A 25,918-nucleotide genomic window follows, 5' to 3' on the forward strand; every position below is an offset into this window, starting at 1 on the left:
TTAACCGTCAATTATCCTTTCAACTTAAGAAATTATTAGAAAAAAAAAAATGTTTAATAGTATTCAATAATAATTTCAGGTTTATAAAATTTATATTTATTGTAAATAATAGGTCTAATATTCATAGACAAAAATAAGTGTTATATGTTGTAATTAATTATCTAGTCACAATATTGGTATGTTTTTAAGAAGATTTAGGAATAGATACTATACGAGTAATAAGGTATAAATAAAATTGAAACTCACTGTACTATACTGTGTTGCTGACGAAAACAAAATCAATGTGCATGTGCAGAATTAAAAATATAAGATGGCAACAATTTACCCATCATAACTTGTACATACATACATATATAAACCATGGCACTGTCAGTTACGACGGTGAGGGTTCCATTTGATCTGATCAATGGAACAGCCTGCTCATGAAATTAATGTGCAAGTGGCTGAGCACTCCAGACAAGTGTCCCCTTAACGTAGTTCTTGAGGATATTCAGCATGACACAGAGTGCGACAAGGCTGGCCCACTGAAATACAGGTACAACAGAAACAAGAAGAAAGAGTGAGAGAAAGTTATGGTGAAAGAGTACAGTAATTCATACTGAGGAAGGTTAAGAGCCCTTGGGCAAACACCCAAAACCATGGTATATGAGCACCTGAACGTATAGGTATGCTTTTTAATTCTTTGTCTGTTTCCTCGCATACTGTTATTTTCTAGTATTTTGGTGCCTTCTGGCAGTTGAATTGAAACTTTAGCTCTAATCTCTCAATAGGTTGATGCTCACTGCATCCTTAAGGCTTTGTGCTAATTCTATATATATACACATGCATATATAGGTACAGGATGTCCCCAACGGTGCAACTAACATGAAATACGTAAAGAAGAAGAAAATGGAAAACAGGACAAGTAAACACAGTGAAGGGGCCCCTTCATCAGTAGTCGGCTGTCTATCTACTCTTCATTTCGAGCATTCTGTGTTTACTTGTCTTGTTTTCCATTTTTTTTCTTATTTATGTATTTCATGTTATTTCCATTGTTGGTGACATCTTGTACTCATATATGTTTATATGTATATATATATATATATATATATATATATATATATATATATATATATATACATATATATATATATATATACATATATATACATATATACACATATATATATATATATATCATCATCATCATCATCATCATCGTTTAACGTCCGCTTTCCATGCTAGCATGGGTTGGACGATTTGACTGAGGACTGGTGAAACCGGATAGCAACACCAGGCTCCAATCTAATTTGGCAGAGTTTCTACGGCGGGATGCCCTTCCTAACGCCAACCACTCAGAGAGTGTAGTGGGTGCTTTTATGTGTCACCCGCACGAAAACGGCCACGCTTGAAATGGTGTCTTTTATGTGCCACCCGCACAAGCCAGTCCAGGGGCACTGGCAACGATCTCGCTCGAAAATCCTACGGGAGTCAGTCAGGCGGTACTGGCAACGGCCACGCTCAAAATGGTGCATCTCATGTGCCACCCGCACAAGAGCCAGTCCAGGGGCACTGGCAACGATCTTACTTGGCTTGCCGGGTCTTCTCACGCACAGCACATTTCCAAAGGTCTCGGTCAGTAGTCATCGCCTCGGTAAGGCCCAATGTACGAAGGTCTTGCCTCACCACCTCAGCCCAGGTCTTCCTGGGCCTACCTCTTCCACGGGTTCCCTCAACTGTTAGGGTGTGGCACTTTTTCACGCAGCTATCCTCATCCATTCTCACCACATGTCCATACCAGCGCAATCGTCTCTCTTGCACACCACAACTGATGCTTCTAATGTTCAGCTTTTCTCTCAAGATACTTACACTCTGACGGGTATTCACATTGACATTACACATCCAACGGAGCATACTGGCTTCATTCCTTGCGAGCTTACGTATGTCCTCAGCAGTTACAGCCCATGTTTCACTGCCATGTAGCATGGTTGTTCGTACGCATGCGTCATACAGTCTGCCTTTTACTCTGAGTGAAAGTCCCTTTGTCGCCAGCAGGGGTAAGAGCTCTCTAAACTTTGCCCAGGCTATTCTTATTCTAGCAGCTACACTTTCAGCGCACCCACCCCCACTACTAACTTGGTCGCCCAGATAGCGGAAGCTATCGACTACCTCTAGTTTTTCACCCTGGAATGAGATAGAAGTTGTTTACAGTCTTTATTGCACCTGAACATCTGCCACAAACTAACTTCCTAGTTAACCTGCCTTTGATGTTGCTGCACCTCTTATGTGTCCATAGCTTGCACCGGGTACATCTTATAGAGTTACTACCTACTCCTTTTCTACATACTGAGCAGGGCCATCTACCTGAAGGGGTTTGTGTTTTATCTACCTTCCTACTTATTAGGATTTTGGTTTTAGCTAGGTTGACTCTAAGGCCCTTCAATTCTAGACCTTGCTTCCACACCTGAAACTTCTCCTCTAGTTCTGATAGTGACTCCGCAATTAGGGCAAGGTCATCAGCATAGAGGAGCTCCCAGGGGCAACCTGTCTTGAACTCCTCTGTGATTGCCTGGAGGACAATGATAAATAGGAGAGGGCTGAGGACAGAACCTTGGTGGACCCCTACCTCTACCTGGAATTCATTGCTGTACTCATTTCCAACCCTCACCTTACTGGCAGCATCTCTGTACATGGCTCGCACAGCTCTCACTAACCATTCTTCTATCCCAAGTTTCCTCATTGACCACCAGATAAGGGATCGGGGGACCCTGTCAAAGGCTTTCTCCATGTCAACGAAAGCCAGGTACAGAGGTTTATCGTTAGCTAGGTATTTCTCCTGCAGCTGTCTCACTAGAAATAAGGCATCAGTAGTGCTTTTACCTGGCACGAACCCAAACTGCATCTCATCTAAATTGATTCGCTCCCTAATTAGTTGGGCTATGATCCTCTCTGTAACTTTCATAACCTGATCTAACAGCTTGATGCCTCTGTAATTATTTGTATCTAAAGCGTCACCTTTACCTTTGAAGCTGCTACACCAGTCATTGGGTATGACTCCTTCATGTATCACCTGGTTCGTAATACGGGTGACTAGGCTATAGCCAACACTGCCAGATATTTTGAGCATCTCTGCAGTGATTCCTGATGGGCCGGGGGGCTTTCCCGGTCTTCATACTCTTAATTGCTTTATCTACCCTGGTACTATCAACTCGGATAGCTGGGCCCTCTATTGGGTCGACATACGGCAGGCTCTCTTCCTCCAATTCATTCTCTTTATTAAGCAATCTATCGTAGTGGCATCTCCAGACCTCTTTCTTTGCATCCTCATTTAGTGCAAGCGTACCATCATCCATGCGAACACATTTCTCTCCTACAACATCACTATTCTCTCTCCTACACTGTCTTGCAACACGAAATACCTCGAGTCTTTGGTCCTCACGGCGCAGAACATTGGCAAATCTTTTCTTATCTGCTTCCCTTCTGGCTAAATAAACCTGTCGCCTAGCCTCCCTTCTGGCACATTGGTACAATTCCCTGCTACCACCGTTCTTCCAGTCCTTCCAAGCCTGTTTCTTTTGTCTAATAGCCCTGTCTACCTCCTTGTTCCACCACCACGTTACTCTGGGTCGAGAGGGGACCTTACACCACCCACAGATCTGGTCGGTGGCTTTCAACAGGTTGTCCCGCAGAAATCTCCAATTGTCTTCCACGTTGTGTGATGCTATATCCCCTTCTATTTCGTCAAATGCTTCAAGTAACTTGTCTCTAAGTCTCTGTCCATTTGCAGGGTCTTTAAGCTTCCACACCCTTCTCCTCCAAGCCGGTCTAATTCTGGGCACCCATTTTGCCTTGATCCCAAAGTCGCTAACTACTAATCTATGTTGTGGGGTACATTCTTAGCCAGGGTAGGTTTTGGCATTTATAAGCCGCCCTCTTTCCCTATTTCTGGCGAGGATGTAGTCGATTTGGCTAGAGTGTCTGCCGGAGCGGTAGGTGACTAGGTGACTGGCAGGTTTCCTGAAGTTGGTATTGCAGACCATAAGATCGGTTGCATCACAGAACTCCAGCAGTCTGGTTCCCTCCTCGTTGCGGGAACCGAAGCCATAGCTTCCATGTATGACATGGAAGCCTCCAGCACAACGTCCGACATGACCATTGAAGTCTCCAGCCACAAAGAGAAGGTCCCTGTCACTCGTCGACGAGGTAGTTTGCAAGAGGGTGTCATAGAATTGGTCTTTCAGACCATCTGGTAACCCCGGTTGAGGTGCATAGGCTGAGATGACAGTTGCTAATCTATGATGAAGCACTAGTTTAATCTTAAGTACTCTGTCACTTACTCTAACGACCTCGATTACCTTATCCACCCATTTCTCCGCTAGAAGTATTCCTACGCCCCTGACCCCGTCAGTGTTCCCTGCCCAGAAAATCTTGTACCTGTGTGGAACCTCGCAGAACCTCCTCTCCATCTTACTTCTTGGATGCAGCACATATCTACGCGTCTCCGTTCAAGCATCTCAACAATTTCACCCGATCTATAATATATATATATATATATATATATATATATATATATTATTTATCACATATATTTATAAATGTACATATACCTATGTACGCATACATATCTACATATACATAAGTACATATATATATTTATGTCCACATACATATATACATTTACATATGTACACACACACATATGTACATATATATACACCGGTTTTTGTTCTTTTTTCTCTCTATTTTACTCTTTTCTTTTTCTTCTCATGACTTTTGAATTTTTAGAACATATACTCTGTACGTCATTACTTTGCCTCTTTCCTTTTGTTTTTTCTTTCTTCTTTTTTTCTCCTTTTTCAAGCATGCCTGACTTTCCTCCTCCACCTTCACCACTGCCTAAAGTAACACCTTTTCACATTTCTTTTCCACTGCTTTCAACCTTCTATTAATCTTTCCCTCCTAATTTTCAAAAAACACAGTTCTCCAGCCACATTTCCTTTCTCAGTCGCTGCCTCCACCACCACCTCATCCCCAAAGGTTTGCGCCTCCATTTCCACCCCACTTTCCACTCTGCTTCTGCCACCCTACCTATAATCCAATACTACTTCCTACCACCTTATGCATGCCACCATTCATTCCAATCTCTCCAAAATACACACCCTCCAACCGCCTTCTCCATCTTGCTTATCCCATCCTTTTCTTCTCTCTTTCACTATCCTATGCACATTCTACTCTACACTTCATCATCATCATCATCATCATCGTTTAACGTCCGCCCATTTAAATCACCTTTTCCATAAGTTTCTCATTCACACTAAACAACATAAATTCCACTGCTTCGTTATGTCACACCCCCACCCTCCCGGATACACTTTCCCCCCTCATGCTCATCCCAGCCTTTCCACTACTCTCCCACATCTAACTATTCCTCACTTAAGTCTGTTGTTACAATTCCTCCTGATCTTCCCCTTTCTGAGGCAGAGTGCTCTCTTCTCAGTAAGGGTTTGTGCTTCATCCCCCTCACTCCATCCAGTAACGAATTTCAGACCCATGCTGATATTCATAGCTTTGTGCACTGTGTCAGGCTATATTCCACAACACTCCACCTACATCTAATGAAGAGGACTGCTTCACCGACCTGGCCCACTGACCATCCCACTGGACACAAGCAGTCGATCATTTTGCAGCCATCTGCCAAAGTGTTGTGGACTGGTTTAACTTTCACAGGCATCCCCAACATCTGAACATCTCCCCCATCGAATGTCTCTGACACACAAGGACATTATCATAAAACCGGCTGACAAGGGTGGAGCCATAGTGGTGTGGCATGCAAACTTCTAGAAGGCTGAAGCTCTCTGCCAACTTCAGGACACCTTCTATTGCCCTCTGCCCTCCAAGCCCATGCCTAGCTACCAACGGACTGTGTACTCCACTATCTATGACATCATCTTCTCCTCCTGTCTCCCACCACCTCCAACCATATTGTCCACACTCCACCATTTACTTCCTTCTCAAAATCCACAAGCCCAATAACCCTGGTTGCCCCAACGGCTCTGCCTGTAATTGCTCCACGCAGCTGACTTGAAATACCTCAACCGTGTCCTTGCCCCACCCGTGTAGCTTCTCTCCCAACCCACATCCATGATACTAACCATGCACCATTTCCAACACTTCTGTTGCCTTTTTCAACATTTCGGTCAACATACACAACTCCGCTCTCACTACCTCCATCCACTACAAACACACTAACTCACACTCATACTTCAACTTCTTCTCCTCCCACCCTACCCACACCAAACTCTCCATCTCCTACTCACAATTCCTCTGTCTGCGCAGGCTCTGCAGTGACAACCATGACTTTGAGAGTCTCAACTCATGGCTTGCCACTTTATCCTTCGTGAATAACCTTTCACCACTATCCACACTGCCCTTGCCAGAGCACATTCCGTGGACCGTGCCTCTGCTCTCTCTCCCTACACCTGCCCTGCTGTTGTCCCTCACTTACCACACCTCCAACAGACCATTCTCCAAGCCTTCAGGCGACTAGTCTGACCCCTCCACTTCACACATCTTCCCAACTTCCCTCTTCCCTCCTTCAAACAAGCCCACAAGCTGCGTGACCTCCTGGTCCAGTTTCTTCCCTAACCCCACCTCCCAACCTGGCTTGTTCCCCTGCTCCTTGCCCCTACCTCTCCAACACCACCATCCTCAAAGGCACCCATCATTATCCCTATCATATGATTGACTCCTTTACTGGCACTTCTAACAACATCATTTACTGCATCTCCCGCTCTTTCTACCCTTCTCTGTACATCAGTCAAACGGGATGCCTGCTTGGCTGACCATTTTGCAGAGCACCTCAAAGATATTAGACTCGGCAATGACATCCTGGTCTTGCGCCATTTCCGCTCTACTAGTCGGTTATTCATTACAAAACCTGTCTGTGTTCAGATTGTCTTTGCACAGTGGCCATCCGGACTCCCACCTTCGCCATGAACAGGAATTAATCTCTCTTTGCTCCTTTGCACCACATGGACTCAATGCCCTGCCCCTCTTCACTCCTACCCACCTTCTCTCTTCATTGATAACCCTTCCATCCACACCCACTCCTACATCCTCACCCCCAACCCACACCACACACTAGCATTGACCACTTCTCAGCACTCACACACACATCCAGTCTCTAGCCCCTATCCACATGCACCTTCGTTTTGCGATCACCAGTACTTTATTATCTCCTCTTCCTAGCTCTCCTTTTCCCAACCAGTCTCCATGATCATTCGCTAAATCCACAAGTTTTTATATTATCTCTCTTTCTGTCGAAGAGCATAGGCTCGAAACGTAAAAGACTTTCTCACTTTCCCAAGCGTCAAACTAACACACCTGCGTGTTGTTTATACACCTGTCTTCGTCTTGTTTTTCTGTAAATTTCAACTATATATATATATATATACCTTCATCATTTAACGTCCGTTTTCCATGCTGGCATGCTGGAAGGCTGCACCAGGATCCAGTCTGATTTGGCTTGGATTTCTATTACTGGATGCCCTTTCTAACACCAACTATTCCAAGAATGTAATGGGTGCTTTCATGTACCACCAGCATGGGTGCCATTTACATCATGCTGGTATCTGCTACGACTGCGATTTTATTCAGCTTGATGGGTCTTTTCCTCAAGCACAACATAATGCGGAAGGTCTTGGTCACTGCCTCTGTGAGACACAACACTCAAAAGGAGCTTGGCCACTTTGCCTCCATGAGGTCCAACGCTCAAAACAAACCCAGTCCCAATGACTCCGTGAGGCCCATGAGAAAGGAACTCAGCCACCTCGCCTCCATTTCCGTGCTTGAGAAGGAAACCCCTCAAGCCAAGTGAAACCAGTCGTGGCAGATACTGGTGTCAGCTTACCAGTCCTGGTCAAACAGTCCAACCCATGCCAGCATGGACAACGGGTGGTAAAAGATGATGATTATGATGATATATATTTTAGGAAGTTATGGCCAGTTATATAGAATGACCATTGGTTTCATAGCTATAAAGCACTTAGTAGTACAGGTGACTCATCAAACTCAAATGGACAAAGGCACATAACCTCTACAACTTGAGGAAGAAATATGTCAGGCAGTTTTATGAACAAAAAGTATTTGACCATGCAGTAGGCAAGATGGTGGGCCTATTTAATGAATAATGAATTCCAAGTTTGTAGTAGGAGACATTTTAGATGTGGGCATTGATTAAATACTTATTTCCTGGGGTTTAACAAGGTCACAGGTTCAAGTGTGTTTTGTAGGATTCTCACACTGTCTGCCAAGCAAAGGTTATATTGTTTCTACCATTTATATAAGTCCCTGGTTGTTCAAGGAGCTTCCATTTCATTTCGTATGGGGTTTCCTTCCTCATTTAAGTGCTATACATGGCTAGCCAGGTACGTGATGTTGCGTTTTTCCCATATTCTAAAAGAGGACTTGTGGTTGTTCAGATGTTGCCTAAAAAGGGCATAGTTTAACCTACATATTTTCTTGTCTGTGTATTGGATGTGCTACCACTGCTAAGGTTTCTTTCGTCAACTCCAGGTCTCCTGTCATTGTTGTTGCTGGAGTTTGGTGGTTCTGTTGCTGGTGGCATAATAGCTATTCCTAGCTGCAAAGTTGATGTTGCTACTGCCATCATAACTGTTAGTATTATTGTCTCTGCTGCTGTTTTTGGCAGATGTATTGTTGCCGCTTAGGATGTTACTCTTGCCACCACCGTCACTGCTGTCGTCGTTGTTGGTGTCAACAGAAATGTTGTTGCTGCTCAGGCTGTTACTCTGGTTGTGTGTGCCAGTTACCACCTCATTCTCATATACAACCCCCTTAGTTTCGCATTGACTCCACCACCAGGTATTTGTTGTATACCTTACATGAGCATCCTGCCTCTGCTTGTGGCTTAGGGATGCTCACTAAAATTTTCTTAATGTTAGGTGTGCAACTGAAGGATACCCTTATTAAACAAATGTCCATATCTGTGTCACACAGATACATATGTTTACTCAAGAAATTAGACTAATTAGAGTGGAGAATTCATTTTTAACATCTTTATGTTGTGTTGTATTATCTTCCAATTACGCTTCGTTGCACTTACACAGGTTCTTTTAGGTATGATCACTTCATGAATAACAATGAACATTTTCTAGTTGACCTTGAATACACCTTCGTAATGCATGTGTTTGGTGTGTGTATGCATGTTTGTGTGTGTTTATGAGAGAGTTGTTTGTTGGTGCAATGACTATGTGATGGATGAAGATTGAACGAACATCTTAATCAGCAGTGAAATAACTTTACCATTAAAACAAATCATTATATTACAACCAGTTCTTAAATGCAAACCTACCTCTTTTCGAATGTAATTAATCATCTGAATGCAATTGTAGGATGTGAAGGACATGTTCTGACAGAGTTCCCTCAAGTTTATCTGATGCACTAAATCCAAATGTTCCAAAGAAGAGATGGCATTTTCACACATACATGGACAAAACAAACAACGGCAGGGTCCTGTCACGTTCACCTCATCTTCACCTTCATCCCAGGAGCAGTCACTTGAAAGTAAGTCTAAAGTGGCACTTCCAAAGCCTGCATAGAAAGAAAATGTAAAATGAAACACATAAAATAGTGAAAAATACAAAAACAGTAATGAGCTGGCAACACCAGCAGAGCTGTAGATTTGAAAATGCAACACAGTATTTACTTTGTTCCACTATTTGGATTGAAATTTTCTTTAGAGCCAGTGTTGCCTTTCATACTAAAGTTATTCATAAAATAAACACCTTTAAGTTCACTATATGCCTAATCAAAAGATCATAAAGAAATGAAGTTAAGCAAAGACTTTTAATCAACAAACTAATAGTCAAATTTTTCTAAAACAATTACCATATATTATCTTCATCCATCTACATTCAGAGTAATATCATCCACACACACACCCTTGGTAGGCTTTTCCGTAACAACAGGATTATTGTCTATCAGAGTAGATGTGGCAAGTTCAAGGTTCCTCTATACACTTCCTACTTTAGCAGCATATAAGTAGTGAATTTGATCCATCACACAATTTAACAATACCACATAGCTCTTGTGAACTGTTAATGGAATCCATTTTGTTGCAAGTATTTGTACAACATATTTTGTGTTGCTTCAAAATGTTATCCACCTTCCATTTTTCTCTAAAAGATATCATAGGTGCTAGATTTCCTCTTCTGAGTAAGCCATAAAGAAAAGATCCAATATCCCCACTGACTCTCTGCAGCAGGATTCTCAATAATTAAATGTGAGCTACCCCCTCCCCCATGGTCAATCAACCTGCTAGAAATAGCAGTCAAATTCCTCAATTCACATCCTACAACTTGGGAATAGAAAGAACATATTAAATAATATAGTTCTTCATGAGGTGATCGTGACTGAAACACCTTTAATTATAGGTCTGCTTGCTCAAGGTTGACCTGGAGCTAGACTAAACCAAGTGATGACCACATGAGCAAAAGTTTACATCTTCACTTTGCCTATGAATGTTACAATATGAGTTTCATGACTTCACCTGAATTCAATTAATCTGGTCATGAACATTAGGTATATACTATTTATATTAACTTATTTAAACCATTTTTTCTGCTAGAGTTGATATTTTCCATTATATATATATATATATATATATATATATATATATATATACACACACACACACACACATATGCACATACACACACACACAATTCAGTCACTGAGATTACGATATTCTTTTTTTACAGAATTTTAAATACCACTGATTCTTATTTGTACCTTGTATAAATGATGCAGCCTTCTTTAATTTACATACACCAGCCTTCCAAAGTTCTGTTTAGGCATAGTATTGGCAGAGAAATTGGTAGATAAGGGGATCAGAGCAATGAGGATGTGTGATAAGAAAAGTCTTAGTTAATGCAAGTGTGACATTTATTTCTGCTGACATATGCAGATGAACAGAAGAACTAATTTTAAAAGGCCCTTTTACACACTATCCTGATGATCATCATGGCAGGTGACATCAAGACATGTTGGGCAGAATTCTAATGCATTCCATGTATGCACAGAAGCTATAGCAATGGGTTTTGGTTCAAAGAATGAAGAGGGAACAAGGCTGCTAATGACATGATAATCAGCATTCTTCACGAAACCAGTCAACCACCTGAAACACCTATCAATCTGACAGATACATCAACTTTTCTAGGAAAGAAGAAAGACAGATGGTTGTGAATACAAAGTCTTTCACAAGTGAAGACTGTGCAACCCAATATAGGTTAGTGGTTAGTGATTTCAGATGAAAATCTGTTCAGAAATAGAACATATGGAAGCTTAAAGTCCTTTGGTATGGTTGTTAGTCATATCTTCTTTTTTAGATGTTCTCATACCAGGTAAGCTGGTGTTCACAATAATCAGACTAAGATTTGTCTAGGTTTCGAAATATCTTATTCACCACTACACTCTATTTACATATGTACATTCAATAAATTAATATTGTGGAAATGGTACAGGGTACATGTATCATTGCATATGATATTTGATTGACAGTACTACTTTAGGCCTGTGAATAGAAAAGAAAGATAAGCAAGTTGAGACTACCAGACAGGAAGAATGACCAACTCATGCCAAACGTGAAGTAACCCTATCGAAATTGAATCTGTTTAGTGGAAAAACTTGCACCATTACCATAAAGTTACCACCTCAGCCATAAATAAGTCAGCCAGTACTGATTGCTCAAGCCATATTAACATAGCTGTTAGTACGAGGGTGAGTCAAAAATTAATGCCTAATGCCATCTTATTTAGGGCAGGTATAATTACCAAAACAGGAACATGTATCATACATCAAAATAAAGCTGGTCCTCTGTGGATCACATCCCTACTTCTCAACATAGTCACCGTTTCTCCCAATAGCAATGTTCCACCTTCAAATGAAAGCATGTATCCCTGCCCCGTAAAATTCTGTTGACTGTTCTTTGAGCCACTTCACTACAGTTTTCACTTACTCGTCACTGGAATAATGTTTGCTTCTCTAACCCTCTTTTGTGGCGCCGAAGAGATGATAGTCTGAAGGCGCTAAATCTGGTGAGTGTGGAGGTAGTGAAGAAGTGGCTCAAAGAACAGTCAACAGGATTTTGCAGGGCAGGGATACATGCTCTTATTCGAAGGTGGAACATTGCTAATGAGAGAAACAGTGACTATGTTGAGAAGTAGGGATGTGATCCACAGAAGACCAGCTTCATTTTGATGTATGATACATGTTCCTGTGTTGGTAATTATACCTGTCCTAAACAAAATGGCATTAATTTTTTACTCACCCTCGTACATTTTATGGTGACTCACTTCCTTTAACTCTTTGGTGTTCAGATTAATTTGTCAAATGTAATGCTTATCTGTTAACATTAATTTTGATTTAATCAGGTTCAAGTGGAGTGTCCGCAATATTTACTTGTAACTTTGTTAATTTTCTACATACAGATTTGAAACTTTGTAAATGGGTGCTTATATGCCAGTGGTTTATATTTACATAACTTTAGCTGATCTTTCTGATTAAATTTGATTTTTATGGGCAGGTAAATTTAATTAACAGGTGTAAAAACAATAACATTATGAATAAACACTAAAATTCATATTCTTAATACGTCTTGCCTGTTTGATTTGTTACTAAAATTATCCCAGATGTCAACCGCCAACAATTTTACATTTTTCAAGATGAGGTACATTAATTTGAATTAATTAAAATACAGGTGTAATCAATACAAGATTTCAATTTTTTTCTATATTTCATTCAAAATAAAGTACAAAACTCTTTTACTAGTCAATATACCATTGGCTATGTACTCTTATACAATTTAATAAATTCATTCACATAACAGAATGCATCTAATAAAAAACATTTCATTAACAGGTGAGACAAAGGTGAATACAGGTGTGTAACATACTGAAAATTAATATGCATTTCTCACTTTCACATATTATTTATAATAAAATGAGAAATTTACTTGTTGGTTGATGTTGGCTTAAGAATAATGATAAAAGTTAACGGCACCCAGTTTTAGGTAGCTTTCAAGGGTTAATTCTTAGTTCCTATTTTATGATATTAACCCTTTCGTTACCATATTTCTAACCAAAATACACCCCTTATGTGTTTCAATTAATTTCTAGCATAATCATAAATTTAGTCTGGTTTCATTAAACAACTCTAACTTTTTTATTTATCAACATATTAATGTGATTTTTGGAAGATAATTTAACAAAAGGTTCTCAACCAATTCTATACCAAAATTTTTGTCACAAAGTGACTCTAATTACAGGTAAATTCAACAAAATATAAAATTATTTAAATTTTTGTTCAAACATCGCTATAGAAAATGGGTTATTAGCTAATATTCAATTGGGTATACAACAAAATATTATTATAGAAGAGTTGTGCACATTACTGGATTCATTACTGTCTCTTTTGCCAGTATAAAATTAAAATCCAGAGCAGTACCCAGTATTTGATTCACAAATCTTCCAAACTTTGATCCCCCATTTTGTGGGCTTTCCTGGCATATACTGTCGAAAACGCACTCGGCCTTTATAGCCCACCATATCCTCATCTATAAACTGTTTTATATGTGTTTTGAACACAGTCAATGAGGGGTCTTATTTTAAATAAGAGACCAAAGTCTGGTTATCCACGTACTGGTGTACTGCTAGTGTCTCTTACATGTAGATATTGTGTCAATTTTAAAAACCGTATCCTCGTCATTATACTTGAGACCTATTCGTCTCCAAAGGGTTCATCACTACTCCAGTAATTTGTTATTCTAGGTAACTTTCTAATGCCTATAATAATATTTATGGCAAAATATGCTTTAATTTCATTCAAGTTTGTGGGAAACCATAAACTATCCTTTTTTACGCTTTGTTTACATTCAGCGTAACGGTTTGTTTCCGCCGTAATCAATTCAAATAGGTACGTCGGAAAAAGCAAAAAGAAATTGTCTAAAGCTTTACTCTCCTGGGTAAGACTGTGACTTGGTCCAGTTTCTTCAGAAAAATCACTGAAAGAAGGAGTTTTTAAATTTTCACTCCATTCAGGTGCCAATTCATTCTCTTTATTGCTATCATCAGTGCTCTCAGATTCACTGCTTTCATTTTCGGAAAATGAAACAGATTCATTATCAAATACCACGTGCTTTTTTTTTTTTTTTCGGTTACAGAGTTAGATTTATCAAGGTCTTCAACGGAAAACCCTTCGAATTCTGACTCGCTGCTTGACAGAATAAAATTCGTATCCATTTTTTTGTCAGGATTACAAATTTTGAAAACACAACAGGAACAAATTTTGAAAAAAATCTCCCAAAATTCACAAAATTAAAAAAACACATTGATCGTCGTACAAAGCTACAGCTGAACTGTTTACACAAATAATCACGTGTTTTCACGAATGTACTAACGAGATTTGCTCAGATATTCTCATTTAAATATGAATAGGTGATTACGGGCGGTTTGGTCACATGAACCAAAATTTTTTTCGGGCGGCTTTGGGCGGTTTGGTAACGAAAGGGTTAAACAAATGAGAGATTAATCTCCTCTACTGGATAAGATACCAGTGTATTCCCTGATGATCTGGTACCTACCCCCAGCATTTATGTGAGTTGAGGTAATGTGGCAGCATAGTTTTCTCACCTGAAATACAATAAAATTTGGATAGATTTTAACATTTGATCCTTTAATTTCTCCAGATGTTAGATTAAGTAGAGATGAACAATGATTTATATTCATTTCATTCAATAATCACTAAGCTAATATTTTCCTGAGTGTTAAGGATCTGCCAACGTCGTCTCCTTCATTGGGACACGAAACTCAGCTTGCGAAGACTTATTGGGGCAAGCGAAATCGAAATCGTGATGGCACCTGTGCCCAGTGTCGCCTTTCTGGCACTTGTGCCCGCGGCATGTGTAAGGACTTTTGAGTGAGATCGTTGCCAGTGCCCCTAGATTGGCTCTTGTGCGGGTGGCACATAAAATACACCATTTTGAGAGTGGCCGTTGCCAGTACAACCAGACCGACCTTCGTGCCGGTGGCACGTAAAAGCACCCACTACACTCTCTGAGTGGTTGGCGTTTAGGAAGGGCATCCAGCTGTAGAAACTCTGCCAAATGCTGTGCGTGAGAAGACCCAGCAAGTCAAGTGAGACCTAAATCTAAGGCCTCAGCCAGTTCACTTAGGCGTACCTTCCTTCATTGGACACTAAACTCCACTTGCGAAGACCTGTTGAGACAAGTGAAATCGAAATCGAGTTAAATTGGACACTAAACTCCACTTGCGAAGACCTGTTGAGGCAAGTGAAATCGAAATCGAGTTAAATTGGATACTAAACTCCACTTGCGAAAACCTGTTGAGGCAAGTGAAATTGAAATTGAGTTAAATTCGATGACTGGCACCCATGCCAACATTGTCTCCTTCATTGGACACGAAACTCAGCTTGCGAAGACTTATTGGGGCAAGCGAAAGCGAAATTGTGATGGCACCTGTGCCCAGCATCGCCTTTCTGGCACTTGTGCCTGCGGCATGTGTAAGGACTTTCGAGCGAGATCGTTGCCAGTGCCCCTGGACTGGCTCTTGTGCGGGTGGCACATAAAATACACCATTTTGAGCATGGCCGTTGCCACTACCGCCTGACTGGCCTTCGTGCCGATGGCACGTAAAAGCACCCTCTACACTCTCTGAGTGGTTGGCGTTAGGAAGGGCATCCAGCTGTAGAAACTCTGCCAAATCAGACTGGAGCCTGGTGTAGCCATCTGGTTTCACCAGTCTTCAGTCAAATCGTCCAACCCATGCTAGCATGGAAAGTGGACGTTAAACGACGACGACGATGATGACGATGATGTGTGTCTGTCTGTCTGTGTGTGTGTGTGTTTCCCTAAAACTCGAGAACTACACAACCAATTTCATTCAAATTTCATACATGCCTTACTTAGGTTTCCAGTTGCGTTTTAGTCAAAAAAATTAATTTTAACTTCTTGCATATACTGCATCACCTGTCCAAACTGTAAAGAAAATTACATTGGCGAAACGAATAACTCACTCTGTCAACGTGCAAGAATTCACAGGCAACATATCCGACAAGAAGAACTAAGAATGATTCCATTGAGTAAACATCTGGAACTATGCGGAGACGGAAAGTTCAAAATCGTTCCCTATTATAAATGTACACGGGACGATCCACAATACCAAAAGGCAATGGAACTACACTTCATAAAAAAATTTTCCCCAAAGTTAAATGTTTGAAAGAGAAAAAAGAAAAACAAGGAATACGTTTTGTATGTATATATATGTATATATGTAATATGATATTTTTACTAATTGATTTTACTAATTCGATTTTTCAAATTTACAAATATTATACTAATATACTCTCATGCAGAACTACACCTTACCAAAAATAAATAAATAAATGAATGTATGACAGGAATATATTCTAAATAGGACTCAAAGTATATAAGAAGAAAGGACAAAGAATATAAAAGGAAAGAACTAAAAGCAAAGAAAAAACAGGAAGACATTTTTTGTTTTCTTTATATTTTCTATTTATTATTCTCTATTTTTTCTTCTCTCTTCCTTTTTTCTTTTCTTCCTTCTTCTACCATCCCTAGAAACCCTCTCAAAACAATACAGTAAGTAGTAAACAAGCTTTTACCCCCCCCCCTTTTTTTTTGACACTCCTTAAAAAGACCATTTCAATACAATGGCCCTTCTCTCTCTCTTTTACCACATCCATCTCTCTATCTGTCTGACTATCAGTCTATCTATCTATCTATCTGCTTATACATATTCCATTGTCTCCAAAGCCTCACCCCCCCCCAAAAAAACAATGTTGTTATAAACAAAACCCAAAAAAACACCTGTTTTATATAAATAAGCAAGATCTCTGTATTTTCACCGAATTACATTTGATGTAATATATGTATAAAATAAATGAAAGAAGTTATTCCAAAATTCTGACGACTTTTTTTTCAATATATATATATATATATATAGAGAGAGAGAGAGAGAGATAGATGTATATGTAGACATATACATGTATATGTATACATATACATGTATATGTACACGTATATGTATAGATATAGATCTATATGCATACATGTATATGTATACATATGTGTAGATGTATATATATAGGTGTACATCTAATATGTACATATATATAAATGCATACAGACATCTATACATATATGTACCCATATATATGCACACAAACACACACATTAGTCATTTGTTTTCTTATCCAAAACTACGTCAAAAGTATTGAATGGAAATTTAGTCTGCAATTTGGAAATTATATTCTATGCATAATGGCCATAACCCCCATGAAAATTCATATATTTTTGATGTTGATGAAATTTTAACCATACATATTACACACAAATAAAGTAATATTTCTAAAATTTTTTCTTCTTAGAAGTTACAAAGACCCCTTCATGGGGACTTCACACCCACAATTTAGTCATTTTTTTGTTAAGCAAAGATGAATACAGTTGTACCATTAGTAGCTATAGGGTCACCCGAACATAACAGATGAGCATTATTTGTAATTCAATGGTACAACAGTGTAAGACTATCCTTTCAGATATACTTACATTGTGATTTCTGCAATGTGGTGCATAAATTGTCAAGTAAATGAGACTCATCTTTGCCTCCACTGATTCACTTGCAAAGTGTTGAGTAAAATTATTTTGTTGCAGACCTCCTTTGAATCTTTTTATTATCACTGCGACACATATAGTCCCCAGTTGGTAACATCGATTTCAAGGCCTTCCCAGATGAGTGACTGGTTGTTCTAAGACATTTATTGATTGTAAATATTTTCTGCCCAGTTACCTATCGGTAGAGTGGTCATTTGCAAACTCCAGAGGCGACACTTTCATTTCCCTTTACTCCAAACGTCACACATTGTTGTTTCAATTCAGTCATGCCCTTCCAATTGCTATAGATCCATAATGCATCTTAAAGCTGTGCCTGTCACCTGTATGGTGAGGAATCCTACATTGAGGAGTGGTAACGACTAGGCTACGGTAGCTGACTGATTATCGTGATCATTCGTCTTTTGCTTTCCTGTAGCTTTGCTCTCTTTTACAAACCCAGTGAACATACATATATTTCCTATTTCAAAGAAATTCAAACAATACATATTACACACAAGTTAAAAAGATTCCCAACAATTAAACTTCTCTGGTTGACATTAATACTCCCATCACCAATAGGGGCCTTAACTCCCCCATTTTTCAGCTCCATGAGCTCCATTTTTCAGGAGCAAAATTCTTTTAGGGTCAATGTAGTGTCTTAGGCCAAAAAATTTTTTAACTTCCTGCATAGTTCAAGCCCACAGCAATATCATATCTCCTCCACTATTTCAGTATTACGTGTCAAAGGTGAAACAATAACATCACTCTACTGTAATGTCAGATACTTTCACTCTAACACTGAAACTATTAAAGTGAGACTATACTCTCACATATATACAGGCATACTATAAGACCCAAGTTAAAAACATTCCCAACAATTCAACTTCTCTGGCTGACATTAACACACCCACCCCCCGATAGGGGCCTTCATTCCTACATTTTAGAGCTCCATGAGCTCCATTTCTCAGGAGCAAAATCCTTTTTACAGGTTCCAGAAGACTGAAATTTTGGAATATGCGCATAAAGATCAATAGTATGGGATACATGTCTCATGATTACAATTTTTTTAGGGTGTGTAAAGAGGGAAAGAACCCTCATGTGCAATTTTGATGAAATTCGAATTATATGTATTCCAGTTCCTTACAGAAAATATAACAGAAAAGTCTCATTTTTCAATTGCATGTAACACTGGCAACGCCGGGTATCTCTGTTAGTATACAATATAATATAGTTACGACATATTTCTGTCATGAAACTGCTCAAAGCACCCTTTACACAAGGGCAAAACGAACACATATATGAAGTCTCAATCTGATACCCCTTTGCAGATTTTCTGTTTTGCAGCGAACACAGTCTGCAAACTTTTTTCCTTCCATTTATCTTTTCGACTTTATGAAAGTCAATATTTTCTCTGTTGACATCCACCTCAGTTAATTTTGCTTTTCTCCCAGTTCTGTGCTTTCTAGAAGAAAAGCCCTCACGTAACTGAGATGCGATGTCAACCTGAAATTTCAAATGGTCGTAGTCCTTTGGTGGCGGAGATGCCTTGTGGGTTTTTACATATACAATATATGAATTTACTATAGTTAAATTCACTAAAAACCACAAAATGTACCTCTATCATTTCTTCCCAGGTCGACCAACTGGGTAATATTCACGAGGGGTTTCTCGTCAGCACCAACACCAGGTTGTTCATTAGAAGACAGAAACAAAAATCTGTCTTTTGTCTTTGAAGGCAGTAGCTATATAAATTTTCTTTTTGCATTTGTAAAATGTCCCCTCTTTTTTTAAATTTTGTTTACATTTCACGGGGTAAACCTTTACGCTTTCCCATAACAGTAATGCACATGTAAGTACTTACACAGGCAAGATTTTCTACCAAAGCCACTGAAGAAAAAAAAATGGTCAAAACAGGTGTTGGAGCTGATGGTGAAATGGTTCAGTACGAGACCATACTACATCATGTCCCAATCCATATGGTTGGTTTCCATTATATTTTTTACCTGTGTTAACATTGAAGTTTACACATTATCCAGTCTCTGATTCACAAACTTCCCATACCTTGATCCCCCATTTAGTAGGTTTGGCAGGCATGTACAGCCTAAAAATATACTCTGCCCTTATAACCTATCATGGCTTCATTTACACTGAGATTTTTCACAGGTAGATACAGTTTTATAATTATTAACAAGTAAATCAACGTACTTTGTACAGGGGATCGTAGTTTGAGTCGTTTTTGCTGGGGACGTTAGCAGAATCAGTTAAATGTAAATACTGAGATATTTTTGAATACCTCGTCCTCGACATTATACTTGAGATATACGGATCACCATACCTTATATCAGGACTCCAGTAGTTCCACAGTCAAGGAAGCTGTTTAACATAACTGTGAAAAACGCTCTCATTTCTGCAGTATAAATTGGTTGCGATAATGAATCGTTTCTTCCACATACAGAAATTAAACGTTGCGCATATTTGTTTGTTTCCTCCGCAACATTTTCAAAAAAACTTTCTGGTAAAAATAAAAAATAGTCCAAGAGGTAAATTGTGTTGTGGACCAGTGTTTTCTGTGAAATCAGGAATAGTGATTGGTGTTGTAATCTTTGACCATGTTGCCATGTTTACGATATCATTTTCATCACTTTTGTTCTCAAAATCTTCCTCGTCCAACGAATAATCACTAATATCGATATCAGATTTATCCAAAGACAAAATACTCTTGTTTTCATTATATTTTCTGTCGTCAAGAGTAAAACCTTCAGTCAGAATCGCTACTTGCTGATGCCATTTCTTTAAAAACTAAGGTAGAAACTCCTCTTCAAATGTTGAAAAAAACCATGTGGTCTAAACAATTTCACAGTATTTATACTTCAATAAAGGTGGGAAAGGTTTCATCTCACATTATCTCAAAGCTACAAGAATTCAATAACATGATTTGTTTATTATTTTAGCGATTACGTAGAGCAGTCAGATACAGCCGGCTTCAACAAATAGAGGGGAATTAATTTTGGCCAGTTACAAGCCAGTTTGAACACTAAATGGTTAATGGAAATATTTTAGTTGTGGCTCTAGGCGGGGGAAATCTGAATCTTGTTTTTGCTACAATACTCCACTTGCAGAGAGTTTACTATACTTGATATTTCTCACCTGCTAAAGACTAAATAGGACTTGGTTGATGAGGCCCTTCTCAAAAGCTGGCCATTTCTCAATTGATATTGGCAGCTGCAGTGTTCCAACTCGGTTGGCATGCTATTTCCTGCAGAAGATTAGTCTCAAACCCAAACAACTGAAGAAAGCCATCAAAGAGATAGGCATAGTACCTGAAACAAGCTCAAGGTTACTCATTGCAGACTATAAGCGGACCTCTTCCACCAGCAAAGACGAATTCAGTTCTCATTGCCCCACTCAAGTGAAGTGCACGGCCTAAAGGATGAAATGCTTGTGACCCTGGAACAGTTACTGGCAATACAGAAGGGTTTCTAACATTGCAATAGACTTAGAACTTTTAAAATCTCTGAATTGCTCCTGCAGTTTCTGTGCAAGGCAAAATATCTCCAATGTTTTATATCACCTCACTTTGGACTAAAATGTGTATATTTTGCTTCCTGTAAATTTCTGTAATATATTTGCTTTTGTGGTTCAAATTGCTAATGTTTTCTTCGAACGAAAATATACAGGAGAACACCTGAGTTTCAAGGGTCATAATATAAGTGCAGGACATTGCCAAAGAAGCATGATTAGAGAATTGGGAGGGGAATGCAGTGAGTGGTGAAAACTGGGGTATACAGCGTGGAGGGGGGGGCTACCGGATAGCAATGATACAGAGAAATACGGCTGGAAGGAGAGGATTGAGGAGTAAGAGGTAAGCATAGAACATGAAGGAGGAAATGTGAGGAAGAGTACAGATGTAGACTGGTTTGTTGAAGTAGGGTGATTGAAAAGTTTTCTTGCTATGTGTGGATGGAACACACAGGTCAGGGTTTGGCAGATAGCATGATACAGTGTAACAGGGCTAAGAGGACAGGATTCAGGAGTGGGAGGTAAGCATACTGCATGAAAGAGGAAATGTGAGGAAGAGAAAAGATTAAAGATGTAACTTGGTTTATTAGGGTAGGTTATGTGAGAAGTTTTCTCGTTACATGTGGGTGGAACACAGAATTTCTAGAACTCAGTTTCGCTGACATAGGCAGGACTTCTCAACAACCTCATATTGCCAGACATCTCAATCCATTGTCATTTCTTCTGTGAGGCCCAACATCCTGAGATCGGCCTTTACCACTTCATTCCATGTCTTCCTGAGTCTCTCTCTTCTGCAGGTACTATCCACTTTCAGTGATCAGCACTTCTTTATGCAGCTGTTTTCATTCATATACATCACATGTCCAAACTAACATAGTCTTCTCTCTTACATGCTACATTTGATTCCTCTTATACCCAACTTTTCTCTCAATACATTTGCACTTTGTTGTACATGCACACTGATGTTGCACATCCAGTGGAGCATACTACCTTCATTTCCCTCCAGTCTATGCATCCAGAGCCCATATCTCACTACCATGGAGGATAGCCATTTGCACACAAGCATCATATAGTCTACCTTTCACTGAGTGTCCTTTTGTTACCAACAGAGGTAAGAGCACTTTGAACTTCCTCTGACCTGTTCTTATTCTAGAAACAATACTTTCAGAGCATCCTCCACCATTAAATTGGTGACCTAGGTAACAGAAATTATCTACAACTTCAAGAGAGCCTCTTGCGCATTTGAAAGAATTTAGGTCAGTGTGCTCTTAGTGCTTATTTTTCCTGCACATCTGCCACATACAAAGATGCTTTATCTGTTAATCTACCTGGGATTCCACTACAGCTCTTATGTGTCCATAGCTTATACTGGGTGCAGCGAACGGAATTTCTTCCAGATCCTTTCCTACATATTGAGCAGGGTTAGTTACCTGATGGAAAGAGTTTTATTTTCTTTCTTACTAACAACAACTTTAGTCTTTGCTAGGTTAACTTTAAGATCCTTTGACTCCAAGTTTTGTTTCCATACCTGGAATTTCTTCTCCAATTCTGCAATAAGAGCAAGGTCGTCAGCATATAGCAGTCCCAGTTTTGAATTCCTGTTATGGCCTGGAGGACTATAATGAATAAGAGTGGGCTGAAAACTGAGCCTTGGTGAACCCCTGCTTATACACTAAATTCATCACTGTATTTGTAACCAACTCTCACCTTAATGACAGTACCACTGTATATGGCTCATCCAGCTCTAACAAGCCACACCTCTACTCCTAACTTCCTTAGAGACCACCAGATAACAAATTGAGGAACTGTCAACAACTTTCTCCAGGTCAACAAAGGCTAAGTACAATGGCCTACTTTTGGACAAGTACTTTTCCTGCAGTTGTCTCACTAGGAACATGACATCTGTGGTATTCTTCCCAGGTACAAAACCAAACTGCATCTCATCTAGTTTAATTCTATTCCTAACCAATTGAGCTACAACCTTCTCAGTAACTTTCATGACTTGGTCTAGCAGTCTGATACCTCTGTAGGTGTTTCTATCTAAGGCATCACCTTTACCCTTGTAGCAGTTAACTATAATTCTAATACGCCAGTCATTGGGGATGGCACCTTCCTGAATAACCTGATTAACTATGCAAGTGACTAAGCTGTATCCTACACCACAGGAAATTTAAGTCATCTCAATAGTGGTCCCTGATGACCCAGGGGGCTTTCTCTGTCTTCCTATCCTTAATTATCTTATATATTACTCTGTTATCAACTCTGATGGCTGGTCTCTCAATCGGTTTGATATATGGTAGACTCTCCTATTCATTTTACACATTTAGTAACTATTCATGCATCTTTCTTCTCTGAGTCACTAAGTGCATACATACCATTATCCATTTGCATACATTTCTCACCCACAACATCTCTATTCTCTCCGATACACTACTTTGCAATCCTGAACACCTCACGCTGCAGAACATTTGCAAATCTCTTACCTTCTGCTATTCCTTTCGCTATTTAAACCTGTCACCCAGCTGCCCTTCTGGCTACCTGATATAATTCTCTGCCTCCCCAGTTTTTCTAGGCCTATCTCTTTGCTTTTATAGCATTGTCTGCCTCCTTGTCCCATCACCATATCACCCTTGGTCTAGCTGGGACTCTGCACCAACCACAGTTTACATCCATATCCCTCAGTAGATTGTCCTGCAGGAACTTCCAATTGTTCTCTAAGCTCTATGTCCCCAACTCTTCCTCTCTTTCAAGAAGCTTCCATTAGGAAATCTCTAAATTTTTGTCTGTTTTCTGGGTCCTTTGAGCTTTCATAGTCTTCTTTTCCAGATTGGTTAATTTCTCTGAAGTCACTAACTAGTAACCTATATTGGGTTGTACATGCTTCACCTGGGAAAGATTTTGTATTTTTAAGCATCTTGTTGCCTGGTGAGGAGGTAGTCAATCTGGTTTATGTGCCAACCAGACTGATAAGTGATTAAGTGGCTGGCTGGTTTTCTGAAGTTAGTGTTGCAGATCATGAGATCATTTGCATCACAGAACTCCAGCTGTCTTGTTCCCTCCTCATTTTCTAGGTCCAAAGCCATAGCCTCCATACACTCTGTGGAATCCATGGGAATGCTTTTAACATGTCCATTGAAGTCACCAGCCACATTAACAAAGTCTCTGTCATTTGTCGTTGAGGTGGTCAGCAAAAGGACCTCATAGCATTGGTCCTTCTGTTCATCAGCCAGCCCAGACTGAGGAGCATAGGCAGAGATAAATGTAACTGTTAATTTATCCATGGTGAGTCTCATCTTAATTACCCTATCAAATACTGACCACCTCAATTACTTTATCTACCTACTTTTCTGCTAACAGTATGCCTACACCACCCACTTTATCCCTCCTTCCTACCCAGAAGAATTTGAATCTGTCACTTACCCATGATGAAGCCGAGGCTCCACACACATCAACATGGCATCACTCCAACATTTCAATAATCTCCAGGTGATTCCATGCAAACCAAGGACAAAAGAAAGAATTTTGAAACCCACCATCTCAGATTTTCACCAACTTTTGGCCAGTTGTTCCTATCGGGCCCCAACTCTCAATGGTTCACAAGTTATGCCAATTTGAAATTTGGCTGAAATCACTCATTTTTAGGCTTTGGGCATCCATCTTGAAAATCAATGCCACAACAAATAATGTAATAACTTTTAATTCATATGAACTATTCTTCTGAAAATTTGTACCTGACCATTTGGGGGGGGGGGGGGGGTTGCTGAATCTGAATTTGAAGAGAAAAGAGTGTGTTTCTCATGGCAAAGTGTTTGTTTTCTCAAATCAAAATGAAAACACTTTACCATTTTCCCCCAACTGATTCTTGTGCCAGTGGCACATAAAACCACCATTCAAACGTGGTCCATGACAGTGCCGCCTGACTGGCCCTCATGCTGGTGGCTCATAAAAAGCACCCACTACATTTTCAGAGTAGTTGGCGTTAGGAAGGGCATCCAACTAGAAACCTTGCCAGAACAGATTGGAGTCTGGTGCAACCTGCTGGTTTGCCAGTCCTCAAACCATCCAACCCATGCCAGCATGGAAAGCAGATGTTAAAAGATGATGATGATGACTGTGTACTCAAAGCCAAATTTCCAGAAGTACCCAAATCCTAGAGCTTCAAAACTTTTGCACATAATCTTTTACTTGTGTTTGAAAAATCTCAATGGTAATCACAAAGATTGAGGAAAAGCTTGCAATTCTTATATTGAGCAGCACAACCATCTGAAAAATAAAGGAATGATTGAAGAATTCAGCCTTTCTTTTATGTGATCTGTTGTCTTCTTCAGAACCTTGTGAACAAAACCAACATCAGAATGATGCAAATGGAAGAATTGTCAAGCTCAGTTTGATTGTGAAAATAGACAATCACAAGATGGAGTGACACTGGGTTTTATTCCAGTAATATCCCTGGATTTCGTCTTGCACAATAAATGACAAATTTTCAGCAAAGTCCTCCAAAACTACGGCCTCATTTAGCCCTATTGGTTTCTTTGAGGTGTTTCAAATAAGTTGACTGGGCATGAGCAATGAATGTATGAGAGGTGATTTTGTCAATTCTTTCTGTCAGAAGGTTGGCAAATTCTTGAACAGGCAGTGACACAGTGACACGTTCAGTTCTGTCAGTTGTTGTCCACTGCTTAAATTGAATCTCATCAGCAACTTGAACAC

At 39.6% G+C, this 25,918-nt stretch overlaps 1 protein-coding gene across 7 annotated transcripts in view; it reads right to left on the bottom strand.

Annotated features, from left to right (window-relative positions):
- Nucleotides 1–25,918, bottom strand: part of LOC106871252 (uncharacterized) — a 208,532-nt gene that overhangs the window by 165,663 nt on the left and 16,951 nt on the right. For 6 of the 7 annotated variants that reach the window (XR_016244974.1, XM_089365965.1, XM_089365967.1 and 3 more), the window contains one exon: nt 9,353–9,591. Coding sequence is in view for 6 of the 7 variants with exons in the window: in XM_089365965.1 (XP_089222091.1) it covers nt 9,353–9,591 (239 nt within the window). In the remaining variant the exon portion in view is untranslated. Of the gene's footprint in view, nt 1–345; nt 460–9,352; nt 9,592–25,918 lie in introns of those variants that run through there. The other variant, XM_089365966.1, reaches the window with a different exon arrangement.

Source organism: Octopus bimaculoides, chromosome 18 (assembly GCF_046866305.1).
Source record: "Octopus bimaculoides isolate indiv1 chromosome 18, ASM4686630v1, whole genome shotgun sequence".
Classification (NCBI taxonomy): Eukaryota; Metazoa; Mollusca; class Cephalopoda; order Octopoda; family Octopodidae; genus Octopus; species Octopus bimaculoides.